This window comes from Neolamprologus multifasciatus, chromosome 1, assembly GCF_963576455.1.
Source record: "Neolamprologus multifasciatus chromosome 1, fNeoMul1.2, whole genome shotgun sequence".
In the NCBI taxonomy this organism is placed as follows: domain Eukaryota; kingdom Metazoa; phylum Chordata; class Actinopteri; order Cichliformes; family Cichlidae; genus Neolamprologus; species Neolamprologus multifasciatus.
In genome coordinates, this window is record NC_140439.1 from 9,654,380 (window position 1) to 9,669,639 (window position 15,260).

The following is a 15,260-nucleotide window of genomic DNA, read 5'->3' on the forward strand; positions in this document are numbered from 1 at the left end:
AAAACAATAACACGACCAAATAATAGAGTTCACCTACAAAATCCAGCCACTACAAGATACATGAAGGACATCCATGGTGACCAGCTGGGACAAACCAGTGGTTACAATGGAGTGGTGATGACACACAGAAAACTGCAGATCTTTTCACAAATAAATAAAATACTTGCACAATAAAGCACCTGTAGCAAAATGTAAGCAGTATATAAACTTCAAGTCCTTAAGAAAAGTCAGGTAAGTTGTAATAATACAACCAGCCTTGCAAAAGTACAAAAAGAATTTATTGGCTGTTTTAACCAGTTTATCTCAGTAATTCAACGGTCAAGTGCAAGTATTTTCAGAGACTGTAGCATCAGTAGCACTCTGCTATGGCATCAAAGTCTTCAGATAATCACTCCAACCATATTCAGTGACATTTTCTCCACTGCTAATATTAACACTGTGAACTTGTTTCCGGATATACAACAGCTATACTGAGCCTTGCACACTCCTACAAGTACACACAAGCAGTTCGGTCACACGCCCGCACACAGGGAAAGGGATGCTAACCACACACAGCTAACAGACTGGCTCTGATTCAAGGTAGAATGAACTAAATGAGTGTCCAAAGACTTTAACTGGATCTCTGAAAAAGCTGTGGTCTGTGTTTGCTTCATGAATGCAAGGGTGACACAACAGTTCTGATGAACACCATCATATTTAAAATGAAATATAAACATCAGATTACAGACTGCAGATTGCCTACAGACTCAAATTTATTAATTTAAATTAAAAAAGGTTATTTTTGCACAAATATTATGATTATTATGATTAGTTTTGGTTACATTTTCAATGACTTTAATGATTATGATCTGATATTGCCTACAAAACTACTATTGCTGTTCATACCTCATATTAAACATACGATTACAAAGTGAATAATAGGTAGTCAGTATCTTTTAGAAATAAATATATTTTGGAATATTAATAGTGTAGCTGTTCAACTAGGAGAGATAAAAAGTAAAGTCAAAATGTAATAACATAAATTAGAAATTAAGGATGTATGGTATTCTGAATATCAGCAGCTAATGCCATCTAAGAATTAGCCGTAGCAAACATTTCCTGGCTAATGAGCACACTAAGTAAACACACATTGGTAGCTTAAATATTTTCAATTATTTTAAATAAATAAATTTAATTACATTAAAGATGTGAGCGGATTTTGTGACATGTGCTGTATTTCCATGAATCAGAACCAGATTCTGATGTTAGATAATCAGGTTAGAGGCCAAGTTAGCTGCTACCAGTAATACTAAGTATTTATGTTGGGTAGCAGCGACCTAGCATCGGATTTTACCTCCAAAAGCTAGAGCATGCACAGAAAATAGAGGGAAAAAGAAAAATTTGTTTATGTTAGTGCACTACAAAACCAGTTTCAAATGCCCCCACACTCATCTACAGTACATACAACTTTGATGAAGAAGGAAGCCCCTACTCTTCACATTGCTGAAAGACAAGTTTTACATTCAATGGGATTAACTAGCAATCATGGGATTAAACTTTAACGGTCCAGAGAAGTACCCGGGTTCCAGAAATTTCTCTGTGAAATGCTCATGTGTATGCTAGGAGTCTCACTGTATTTGGGGCAAATATATGGCTGCCACAGTTGAGCAGAATCAGACAAATTTATAGTCATAACAATTTAAGAGGAATCAAAACAAATCGCATACATTACCTGTTTTAGATGTTTCTTAAGCTCGCCTGCTTCAGGCTCTGGAAGAGGTGGTAGAAGCTCTGCATTGGTAGGTGCTATAACCTGAAGGCAAACATAGTAGTCTTAATTTTTGCAATGTATTTGAGCTTTTTAAAAACAAAATTAATTTTTTTTTTTGAAAGTCAATAAACATTAGGTAAATGAACCACAATATAATAAAATAGAAAATCCAAGATGAGAAGGAGCTCTTGTTATACGGACCTTGCTGCTGTCAAGGTCAACAAGCCAAATATCGTCTGGCATTTTGAAGTCGGATTTGTAGAGGAAGAAGCTGGCGGGTACACCTATAATGTAGGGAGTAGGAGCAAGAAGGAGCTGCCAAAGGAAGAAAAATGTTCATTTAGGCAAAACTGTTATTAAGTGAAAAGACACTTTTAAAAAAAAAAAAAAAAAAAAAAAAAATGTACACATATACAGAGAAATGACTTATTTATTTAACATGTATCTGTTACAAATACTAAGTTTCACCTGTTCAGCAGAGGCCATACATGTTGGCAGTAAGGGAATGACTGGGAACATGTACTCCAGTGGGTAAATCATGGCCACAAAGGCCATGACGCTCATAGACAAAGCATTATAATCTCGGGACTGAAGAATGACCTGGGAAAAAAAACAAAAACAAAAACACACAACATGCAGAAGATTAATAAAGTGAGCGTTACAATGCAACAAATTTTGTATTTAGTTGGTTCTCACCACCCTGATACGTTTCCACCACTTGACGGTTTTTGGTGTATGATTTGACTCTGATTTTGAAGCCATGTTCCATTTTTTGTTCAGAATTTAAAGCCATTTAAAGGCCCAAGAGGAAGGACACCTGTGCCTGTCCTTACTTTGTGCTCTAGCAGGACACAGCTGAGGACCTGAAGACAGGCATCCACACCCAACAGCTCTAAGGGCAGGTGCAGCGGGAAATCGACCATGGAGAAGCGAGAGCTGTCAGGTAGGGCAAAGGTGAGTGGCCTTTTGAGCTCATGGGGCAGCACTTCCACATCCACACGTCTCTGACCCGCCACTGGCACTGGTGAACGCAGCAACCGGTACACCCAGGATTCGATCTCCCGCAGGTCGGCCAGCAGCTGGCTGCCTTTCTCTTCCACCGACAACGCACCGGTAAACACACGCCACATGGTGTCCCTGGGAAGGACATTAATGTACATTTAAAGATTTTTGTTCAAAACTACATATTACGTGACAGTGTGTATACTTACTGAAAAGCTTAACAAATTTCTGTGACAAGCAGAGAACGCTAATACATATATTGATACATGTCCAGGGCAATTTTAAAGTTAAAAACAGAGTTGATGAAATCATCAGTTCATTTTATTACTGCAGACAGCCACAAAGAAACCTGAACAAATAACCAGTGAAATCACTAATGTGATGAGCAAATGAGACAAATGCACAAGAGGCTCTTAAGTAGTTGGCGCTATAGTAATGTGAAAACCCACTACTCTACGCACGCAGTGCTACTACCCTTTCTAAAGTGCATACTTATATATGTGTGTGTGTGTGGCAAAGAGTGAGGGAGGTAAATCATTAGCCGTTTGGATCTCTCCCACCAACTGCAGCTGTTACCCACGGGCAGGCAGAGACCTCAATCTGTCAGAGCCGCCATAGCAGAAAATGCTCGCAGTCATTATGTGATGACTCTACTTCTTTGTCACTGCAACACCACATTTCAACCAACCGTGTCAGGGGAAAAGAGAGATTCTCAGGTCTGTTCAGCCTTCGGCTTTTTGAGCTTGTCAGAGAAACCATAGTTCTATATTACTGATAAGTGGAGGCAGAGTGGCATTTTATCAAAGAAAAAAAATGCCAAGGTATGAGCTTAACTGGGTGCTAGACGTTCCAACAGTGCCTTTTAAAGAAGACGGGAAAAGCTGCGCTAGTTTAACAGCTATAAATAACAATCATTCGATGAATAAGCTCTTGTGAAGTGACAGCCTAATTAGCACTTTGTCAATCAAAATTTGCAATCTATTAAGTCACCCATGGCAACAGAAAAACCCAAAGAGCACCGAAAAATACTGCCACATCACGCCACCGCATCAAATACAAGATACAGCTGTGAGTACTCTGCAGCTTAAATTAAAAATGAATTAATTAGCCTTCAAGCTTAATTAAGAAAATCAAAACATGATCAGCAATTTGTGTTAAGTCTAATAGGCAGAACAGAACGATAAATCCCCTTTTATCATATTATTGGATATATTGAGGGTATCAAATTGAGAGCTTTTTTTCTTTTCACTCTCTGGGTTATATTTTCACCTTGGCATGTATGATTGTGGCCAAAATAATTCCCATAATTATTTTGATCATTATTGAGATGACAATTATTCATTGATTTCGGTGACAAACATCTTTTAATTGCAGTCACTTAAACATAACACTCCTTCCACATCTATGTGCAACATTCATGCTATTCTACTAAAGTCTGCATCAAAATGAAACTGGTCCTCCATATCTGCCTAAATTCAGCACCTTTGAAGAAAAATCAACAAATATAAATAAAAAACCTGTACCAAAACTTAACACAAATTAAATCAACAAAGTACTGTTCTCCCTTTTACTCTGTGCTGTATTATTAATAATTAAAATATCTTGTAAGCTGTGAGATCCCTCTACATTCCCCTGATATCACTACTTTGGAAGAACAATTGTGTTTCCACTATGTTCACCCTTCTCCTGGAGTTTTTGTTACTCACTTGTGTTTTTTTGGCCACATGGAATGTGATTGCCGAGTTGATCATGGACAGTTCATGTTAACAACCACTGCATTGTTTTTCTTGGCATCCATTCATTAATTATACTGCATCTAGAGGTGTGTTTTCAGGAAGCTGAATAAGTTAGTTGTTTCTTTGCTATCTAGACTAGAACCCAACTAGAACAAGATTTAGGACAGAACAGGTACTAATAACAATATTTGGTGTAAAATTAATTCCAATGCATGAGTCAATACCTCTTGTCCTTCAGGCACAGGAAATGAACAGATTTCCCTAGCATTTCTTATGTATAGAGTCCTTACTAACGCAACTTGATAACGCAGGAAAAAAACATAAGCTACATTTTGAAATTTTCATTTATTGGCCTAACAATGGCCAATAATACTGGCCGGCCAATATACTGATCAAGGTTTAGTGCAGACCCAACTATACAGCACTCTTTGCATATGTATTTTTGGTTGACATGTATTTCCAAACAACAGCTGATGATCTGCCTAAAGAGAAAAAGGTCTTTACCTTCTTGTTCTTGATTTTTATTGCATATCTGTCTTAATATGCAGTGTTACTTGTCCTGACTAGTCCAGGAAACTTCAAGCTACACAGTGTAGGGAACAGCTGTGGTTGGCACATGCAGCCAGAGGGTCAAGAGCTGATTAAGGGGTCACTTCATTTGCTTTCACTTGGTGTTTAATATTGCCTGATTATGTTCATTTAACTGCAGGAAGCAAGAGACCATGAAGTCTGTACAGCCCTATTTTCACCTTTTTATAAAACAGATAGACTTTGTGAAATATTTGCTGCTCTGAAAACTTTTTTATACAGTTTATTATAGTAATTTAGCAAACTGGGCAGTGTCATATTATTTGTTCAGTGTAGTGCACTCAAACTCAATTGTTTACCTTCCTCTCAGCATTGTCTGCAGGACATGAGGAAGAGTGCATGTCACACTTGAGCAGATGGTGGTGAAGTATGAAGTGGTGTCCTAACAATAAATTGCTTAGTAGTTTGTGAAAACAGTGACCCTTCATTTTCCCAAAAACCCACTATCTGTCAAGCTTGGGTTGACACAACAATCACACAAAATGATTCACTAGAATTATGTAACAATTGTTATTCTTCCTGAAATAATATTTAATGTAAAACAAACCACTCAAAACAAAGTTGATTTAAATGCACTGTGGATATTTTGTTTGGCATTATTTGTCATTGAGGTGGAGCTTGAAAGCATAAAGCATACTGTGAGAACAAGACACACGCCACAGATGGCCTGCTAAACTGCGCGGCACCACAGACAAAGGCTCCTGTATTAATTGTGAAATACAAACATACAGCTAACAGGTGGACAACGGAAGAAGCAGACGGGAGTAGAAACAAAGGAGTGGGCACTGCAGAAAACATCAGCAGGAACACTGACAAATCAAGTTTTCTCCAACCTTTCTAGCCTTTAGAATTGAATGTGAAATAATAAGCCGTGTGAATGGTTATTAATGTGCATCAAATGCACAGACATTATTTAAAAGCTTGCTCAAGAAATTCTAGTGAGTTGATTTCAACTGAAACTGTGCTTTAAAAGAGTGCTAATTGCTCTTTTTACATGAACTACAGGTGGGTATGAACAGATGTATCATCTGCCAACTGCTGTCTCTGGAGACTGAAGTATGTTACAGTCAACAAAACAAAACTTTGAAGGGAATAAACAATGCACTGATTAATATGGATGCTAAAAGCCTTTAAAATGAATCCACTCTGGTCTCTGCTTATGAGATCTTGTCATCTAACTTGGTATTTGCCCCTAAGGCTGGCACAACGAGAATGGTCATACAAAAATACGTGTTTAGTGGGTGTTTAATGTTTTCATGTGCTTAGCAATTACACAGCAATCATCAAGTGGATTCTGGTGTTTCTATACTACACAACTTATTTTGACAGGATGGGTTCTTGGCAAGGATCACCTTCAAAATAATCTGTGTGTTATTTATTTGGCTAACAAAGCTTTTAAAGAAAGATTAAGACTATAAAAACCTGTTTGAGTGAAGAAGCGGGCAACTTGTATTCGCATTAGTGCATGAAATCTGAAACCTCACCTCTGGGTGGCACGAGGAAGCCCCGCCCGTTGTGTTAGCCTTTGACTGCAGCAGTCCACTAACCTCTTGAGAATATATAAGCATTCCCTAAAGGTGGAGAAGAAGGGGTAATGGCTGAGTATGCACAGAGAGGTCAGTGTGCTGTTGCGGTTCCTGGCTGCCACCTTAGCAGCACTCCGTTTGTGCTGCGGGGACTTGCCGGCATTTTGCTCAGCACCTTGCTGTCCACCCTCTTCTCCAGAAGCAGGCGGAGGTACTGACTCTGCATTCTTGGGTGGAGAAACCACACGGTGTGGAACTCCACCCCCACCACTATCAGACCCTTCGCTTGTGGTCTCTGTTGCCTGTTCTGCTGTCTCAGCATGACTGCTCTTCTCTCCTCGAGTACGATGATGTCCTCGCTGAAAGGAACGGTAGAAGTTGACACAGATTCCGTAGCGAGTAATTCCCGAGTCCTTGTCAGTCAGGGTGAAAACAAAAGAGGAGTCATCGCGAAGGCTGACCCTGCGCTGGCGTATACTCAGGCAGCCCTCCGGTTGGCAGAAGAAAACCACGTCTGGTGGGAGCGGAAAGTCTTGGTGGTCCTCTAGTGGGTAGCGTCTGAGAAGCTGAGGGGTCTGGGCCACACTGTCACTAGTAGGTTGCCTGGAGGTTAAATGGCAAACATTTGTCAGCAGTGCCCAGAATTATTGCTTAATGTGTTCTTTGAGCACATTACAACTAATTCCTGATGCAACTGAAACTGAGTTCCCATCACATGTTAAGTGGGGAGCCTAAAATCCATTACATGAAACATCAAAATATCAAATCAAGACATTAGTGTATTTATGTGTCAAATGTGAGCGACAGCAAATATGAGAAAAGAATGTAAAAGACATCAACTTCTGTGCTCTCACCGTCACCTGCTTTCTGTTCAGACCCTTTTTCTTTTCTTTTTTTTTTTTTAAACAACAACCAATTTGAATAAAGCTGGCTTAAGGGGAAGAGGGAAATATGCTAAAACAGCTTGTTTCAGACAGTGGGGGAACTGAGGGGCTGCACCAACGCCCACTACAAGATACATAAAGATTATTTTTAAATTGTGAAATAACCAAAGCTAATCTAGCAGAGTATCTGAGGTGTAACAGGTTCCCTTTAATATGAAAGACATAAAAGGAAAGACAAATTTCATAAAGGAAGAAATGGAAACCACAGAGTTCAAACAAAAACATTGAAGAAAGCCTCGATAGTATTTCTGTGGTTACAGAAGCAAACGTGTAACCAATTTAGCATTTCAAACTGAAGTGTTTGAACTGTTTGGAAATCTGTGCAGAGGAAGTATGAGGCAACAACATTCCATCCAATAACAACTCTGAAATTGTTCTTAAACACTTAAATCACCAACCGCTCAAATAAACAGACACAGTAACTGAGAGTCCCCTCTGATTTCACTGTATTATGTCAATACTTTTTTTTGGCTCAGTCTCTATGCTTGAAAAAATATACTACTTTTCTTCATTTTTCATAAGGGTTGAGCTGTTGTATAAACACCAAAGCAAAAACATAAGCTGTGAAATCATCAGATTTCAAGGTTGCAGTTTTCCAAAAACCTTCAAACACTGCAAGGGTGCACTCAAAAGTGCTGATAATTTTCAACAGAGTAAAAATAGAAGAGGATATAAAAACCAAGAGGTCTACTTTGTATGCCTATTATATGTCAAGACACTAAAGAAAAAAGTATTAAGGTTAAAGGGTAGTGGGTGCCATGTCTGCCTAAGGACTTACCTTGCTCCAACCACTACCAAGTAGTCGAGAAGGCGGGGGCACATTTTCTTTTTCTCCATGTTGGACTGACCATGTCCTGTATGTCACAGCATCCAGGATATACGTCGCCTCTTGAGTTAAGGGTACCTTTCCATCACAAGTGAGAAAGCTCAGGTGTATACTTGAAATGCAGCTCCTTTACTATCATTATGATGATTCAAAAAAAAAAAAAAAAAAAAAAAAACACAAAAGAAGAAGACTGGGTCCAATCTGTAACACACAAAGAAGAAGAAGAAAATATATATTATTGTATGTTTTTATGACCACAATATAATAAGCTTGTGTCTGCACAATGAAAGCACCTGGTGCACATACTGGATATCACCAAACAGCAGCGTAATTTTTCAGAGTTACAAAATGGGGTCAGATTGGGTTTTATGATGTATAGTTGTGACTTTTCAGTAAATGTCAAACTATAATAAAGTATAAATCCACTCAGCTCTGCAGCATTCTCCACTTTTCCTCTATGTACAATATATATATACTACCTTTGTCCACAACACCAACTCTTCACAAGGCTTTTAACCCCACACAACAGCAGAAGTTTCACGTGGAGGTGGTTTTATGATGGAATAAAGCATTTGGAGCCTTTTCAGTTAAAGAGCAGACAAAGAACTGTATTGTTCTGTCCTTGTGGTATTTGAACAAATAACAATTACCAAGACAAGGAAATGCAAATTTCACAAGACATCATACTACTATAAACAAAGAAACAAAATGCAAAAAAGTGTGTGGATATGTGTTTATAGGGTATATGTTGGACATTAAGACGACATAGGAAGAAGAACCACAAAAACCTATAAACAGAATTGTTGGAGATTAAAACTTATAATTTTGGGTTCAATTTACATAGACATGACTAAAGAATCACTCTAAACATATTACTTGCTGCACTTTAGAGTTGACAATAATGTGTTGCCTGGTTGTTTTTGTTGAAGGGTAAGGAGAGGTAAGTAAGCAGCTTAGGGGCCTTGGTGGAATGAGCACACTTCACAGCTTGGACTTTGTCCAGCAAACTAAACCAGCACCTCTACAGATGGTTATTAAACACCAGGAAGCCACTTGTAGCTCCAGTCTAGTTCCCTTATCGTGACAACAGACAACTTAACATTCATATTAAGGCAACATACAGTGCATTACTACAGTTTAGCGGCCATTCCCTGACACAATAACAACACCATCTCAAAATATTAGTTGAGTTGCTTTTGTGAGAATAAATTTAACATGAGCAGCTTTACAAACAGGTGCACAAGCTCTGGATCTCCTCTTGTAAAGTAATGACAATGACATATTTATCTGACTTGTTATAACCATCATTTTACAATCATTTGAATTTTACAACCAACACCACAAACTGGTCAAACTATACTGTAGCATGGGCATGTACTAGTTAAACAAATAACAGCACTGCCAAACATGTTAGTAGTTATGACACAATCAGGACAGCCCTCATGGGAAGCACTTGCAGGTGTAACCAATGAACTGGAAGCCCACAAGAAAGAAAAGAACAGCAGTGAGATCCCCTTAAAACCACAAGATACAAATTGACAATTTCAGTGCCATGCTCAACTTTTCGACTTGTAACTTTTCAGTGTGAATATAATCAGAGCAAAACCAACATGCTGACATTCAATTCAAAGACTATAATGTGGCTGCAGTAAAACTACAGTGTGAAGTATCTCTCTTTCCTCCCAAAACCATCAAACATTACAAAATTACTGCTCTGCTTTTTGTTTTTCTGGAATAAGCAGCAAAATCAGAAGCTTAAAACACCTCAGAGGAAAACACCATAACTGCTAATGTTCACATCAGCTAATTGCAAAAAACAAAAACCACAGTAACGTGATCTACTTGAGTTATCATGCGATGCCAAACAGCATTTACTCTAAAACTAACAAATACTACAGGAGGCCATGCTACTGAAACCCCACCCTGAAACACAAACACTCAGGACCCAGAGCAGTTTCTCACTGTCACTTAAAGGCTGTTATCCAACAACTGATAAGCTGAAGGAGCTTTAATTTAGTCAGTGGTTCATACTGCATCATTGATGCATTCCCACTGAAAAGCTAAGACCAGGATTCTTTTCTAAAAGCTTAAGATAATCTTACAATGACCACACCTCTATCAGTGCAATTACTGCAAAAAAGATTCAAACTTCACATTCAAAAAAAAAAAAGACCTGATTCATAAGGACTGAAGGATGAATTACTGAAGTCTAACAAGCAGCAAAGCTTGTGCACATCTATGAAAATATGCCAATTTCAAAGCAGTTTCAGGAGTTGCTTTTGAATTAAACAACATGACCGCATCTACTCCATCACACAGACATATGAGAAGCAGTATATCCTATGTCTGACAGAACCCGTGTTGCTTTGTTCTTTTCCCATGCCGTTTGGACTAGTTACATGTTATAGACTCCATAGCTTTAACTATAGAAAACACTTCTGACCTCATTTGACTCTTTCTTCAAACAGGAAGCCCACAGTCCCCCTAAAGACTCATTTAAACTTCCAGCTCTGTTTTCATGCTCAACACAACACTAGAAAGAGCTGTCAGAAACTACATCTATTACACTAGGAAAAAAGGTTTTGCTCTATGAACATTAAAACCGCAGCGACCTTCAGTGAAGTGACACCACACAGAATGCTTAAAATGAATCTGCGCCAAATATAAATAAATGCTGATATGAATATCGTGTTTCGATATGTGCGCTTTTGTGGTAGAAACAGAACAGACACACAACGATAACAGGGCAGACAAATGGACTGCATGTAAATCATGAGTGGGACACGATAGTCACACATTCTGACAAAGGTGGTCATTAACCCCCTCAGCCACAGAACTACCAGTGCGTGACACAGCTGTGTCCAGCGGACATTATTACAGAAGGCTTCAAACGCATTATAGGTGTAATTATGTCTAATAGCTCCACTTCTGAGCAGACAAGCTGCTCACAGAGGGACATGAACCATTAGAATTAAAGTATTCTTGATGCATGCTAAAATGTTCTGTTTTTATTTTTATATTTTTATTTTACGTCAATTTGAAATTGAGTGAATGTTTAACACATTTCACTGAAACTGCAGTATTAAAACACTGATTCTTAAGCTACCACAGACACATAATACCTTCTTGTGGTTTTGGGAAGCTTTACAGTGTTTAATGTGAACTTTCACCACACTGTTAAGTCCAAGAGCATCTGATGTGAGGAGCCACACAAAGATGCAGTTCAAACAGGCCTGCCAAGTGGGATGAAACATGTCTTAGGATGTCAGCTAAATGTTCACACTCATCACACTTGGTAAAGTTATTCAAATACCCTAAAAGCCTGACAGCTTTTTACTGACATTTGCACACTGATGTACAAGAAGGAAAAGTAAACTGTCACTTAACATTAATGGGTAAATGTGCTCTGAAACGGCAGTTTAAAATAAAAAAAATAATCTTTTCAGCTCAAGCTTTAAAAGATAAATAAAATACATGGAACAACTTCTACAAGGTTGGATAGCGGCAACAGCATAAACCTTGTCACAGCAAAGAAAAACTACAAAATGGACAATTCAACAGGCCTATAGAGAATACAATGTAACAATTATCTCATGAAACCATCAGGAAAATGAACCTATACACAGGTCTGGCAGCCTGAAAGCTTCCTGGTACCAAGCCAAAATGGCTGTTTTATGAAGCAGTAGCACTGCAGGCAGACTCATCCAGCACAGAGATACTGGCTCACAACATTATTTTTAGATAAGGATGGCAGGACTGTGCCACTTCGCTGATTGTCTTTAATTACAGAGTGTGGTACTGATCCCCTTTCCCTATCTCTAAAAACCGGGAATAAAGAATTGTCACAACATTACAACAATCTTCAAAGGCTAGATAATGATGTACATTAACACAACAGATGAATCTCTTCAGAGTGGTCTGCAGGCAAGCAGTCACTTGTTATGTAAGCATGGAGAGGAGACAGATATGATTCATGGGCCTCCAACATGGTTAACAGTCACAGTAAACAGCAGTAAGTACAAACAGAATGCTACTGAAATCGATCAGGTCAGCAAGGCCACACAAACAAGCCAGGGATAATGTGTAGATTAAGAAAGTATTATTCTTAGGAGGCGATCGTGGCTCAGGGGGTTGGGAAGCGCATCTGCCGGTTCGATCCCCGGGCTCTCTGTCCTGGTCGTTGTGTACTTTACCCTACCGCCTACTGGTGTTGGCCAGAGGGGCCGATGGCGCGATATCGCCTCGCTTCTGTCAGTCTGCCCCAGGGTAGCTGGGGCTACAACCGTAGCATTCACACACTGGTGGAGACCAGTGTGTGAGAATAGTGGCATTGTAAAGCGCTTTCGTTGCCTTGAAAAGCGCCATATAAATCCAATCCATTATTATTCAATGATTATTCAATTGACTATTGGAGCTAGTGTATGGACATTGATTGCACTGTTTAACTCACACTTTAACACAATTTCGCATGCAAATAATCTTGTCATTATTAAGAATGAAGGCTAGCTATTCAGTTATGTTAAAACTTTATTCCTGAAAGTTTATAAATCCACCCAAAACGAATATGTCCAATGCTGACAGGAGACTTCGGGGATCTTTTTGCCGTTCACCTCAGCACCTCAAAGATGGACGGAAGGTGCCTGATTCCCTGAGCCAATCCATACCTGTCACCAGCAAGAAATACTGGCCTGCCTGTGGGACCACAATGTCCTTCATTTGCAATGCCTTTTAGCCCACTGTCATTCGCCCAAACACTGAAATGTTGCCATAACCAGAAACATCACATTGACACACGTTCACTGATTGTATTGCAAAAGCACAAAATAATAATAGTCCTTAAAATTTTGGTTTAATATGATAGCTATTTTAACGGTGAAATCTACATAAAGCCTGGGTTTATTCTCTCATTCACCTAAATGTCGTCATATCAATAAAGACATCCATGACAGCAAATAAAAAAGACCGTTGAACATTATGTCCCAGTCACCCTCAAATCTTCTTTATTAAAATATGTTGACGTATATCTTAAATTTCTGTACATATTAACATACTAAGTATCCACATGAAAAAAATACTCTCTTTCTTCGATGACGAAACCGTGCTAATGTTTTCACACGTTAGTACCCAACGTAATGTCGCAAGCTAATGTGAACATTGTGTCAAATTATCCAACTGTTAAGCAATGCTTCAGGCGTGATGACGGACTTCACAATGGCACCCTATTTCAACAGAAAACCGTCACGGGTTGCGATTGCAGAGCACAAATCCCGCATGACTAGCCTGTCTGGGTGTGTAGTCTAAATTTTACTGGAACCAGTTGAGATTAGCCATGGTGAGGACGTATGCCAAGAGGAAGGTAACATTAACAAACAGCACTTAGAAGAAATGTGATAAGGCAATGTCAGCGCCTCCCAGCTCAGATACAACCGTCCTTGGTGCACGGTGGTAGTGCTGTCATTTTTTTTATATTATATATATAGATAAATATTTCAAACAGGCTGTCTGGCTTTGATTCGTCCTGAACATTAACGCCAAGGAAGCATCTTCTCACCCCTCCTCTGCTAGCCGTATGCTTTCCTACGTCACGAGTGGATTAGCTAGCAAGCTAGCTAGCGAGCTGCCTAGCTACCACCAGTACGTTAGTCTCATACACAGTACACCTGCCAAACGTAACAAACGCAATGACACTGTTGAGAACACACTACACATATGCGCTGAATGCGTTCACGGAGCACAGGCGTTAATGGGAATAACCTTACCTACGTTAGCCGGTTAGCCGCTAATGCTCGCTGCCAAGCCAGCCAGCTGCCGATGACGGCCTGGATGGTGGGTGCTCTCCTCGGTCACGGCGGAGAGGCAGCGATGTTTGTCAGAATTCAATCCTTCTTTTATCATTGAAAACATCGAGCGCGGACAACCGCTGAAAAGGTTAGCCACTCCGTTTGATTGTCCCGGAACATAATAAATTATGCGAAATATGTGTCCGCCTGCCTGCTCAGTGAAACGTGTGGCTCGGTCAGTTACAACCTGCCTTCACAACATCCTCCTCCTCATCATCATCAGCAGCACTAGAAGCCTGCAGGGAGTTCCGCATACTGAGAGGCCGACCTAACGGAAGCTACAAAACAAAACGGACAAAACCCACCTAATGCTCCCAACTGGGGATCGTTACCATTGGTTCACTCTAAAAATCTATTTGTACCATTTCCCTGCGTTTTATCGCGCAGCAGGAACGCCGGGAGCCATTTGGGTCCCCATATTTATTTTTTGATAAGCCTACCACCCTTACATTATTTATAATTAACAAAAATAATCCAAATAAATTTTAACTGTATGGATTTTAGTAGGCTACTTGGTTTAACGCAATGATAAAGAAATTTAGTTGTTTTTTTAAGTGAAATATGTGCTACATACCCCCAAAAGTTTCTTCAATCGGCCAACCTGATGACAGAGTACTTCATGCTGACTCTAGAGCAGTAGTGTTGAATAATCTGTCAGTAACCCGGGGCAATTAAAATGTCTCCAGATCATTCAAAAAGTGGAATTTGCATTTCAAAGCTCTCGCTTTGAACACTCAGCATGTGTTGCTGAGAATGAAAATGAAACGGTACATGTTGAACATCTCTATCAAAGATAGCATTAACCAAATTAATGGTTGGGTACATTCAGAGAGAAAAAAGCTATGAGGTCAGCAACATAAAAAGGCTTGAAGATCTACTGAAGACAAACCAGAACTGCACTGAACGAGTCTCATCCACCTCTCAATCCATTACAATTAGCAGGTTATTCCTTGTAAAACAGCAAATGTGTGGCTGAGCTAAGAACCTGAGATATCGGCAGCATTACCACAATATACATATACACAAAAATAGCTATTGCTCTTTGATT

At 39.3% G+C, this 15,260-nt stretch overlaps 1 protein-coding gene across 19 annotated transcripts in view; it reads right to left on the reverse strand.

Moving 5' to 3' along the window:
* Nucleotides 1-14,532, reverse strand: part of madd (MAP-kinase activating death domain) — a 60,751-nt gene extending 46,219 nt beyond the window's left edge. For 7 of the 19 annotated variants that reach the window (XM_085154063.1, XM_085154093.1, XM_085154077.1 and 4 more), the window contains exons 1-7: nt 14,132-14,531; nt 8,325-8,573; nt 6,561-7,205; nt 2,584-2,887; nt 2,219-2,350; nt 1,952-2,065; nt 1,712-1,792 (exon numbers count right to left, since the gene is read on the reverse strand). In XM_085154063.1, coding sequence (XP_085010189.1) covers nt 1,712-1,792; nt 1,952-2,065; nt 2,219-2,350; nt 2,584-2,887; nt 6,561-7,205; nt 8,325-8,383 — 1,335 coding nt within the window. In that variant the 5' untranslated portion in view covers nt 8,384-8,573; nt 14,132-14,531. The other 12 variants (XM_085154116.1, XM_085154086.1, XM_085154123.1 and 9 more) reach the window with 5 other exon arrangements.
* Between the last annotated feature and the right edge of the window lie 728 nt (nt 14,533-15,260).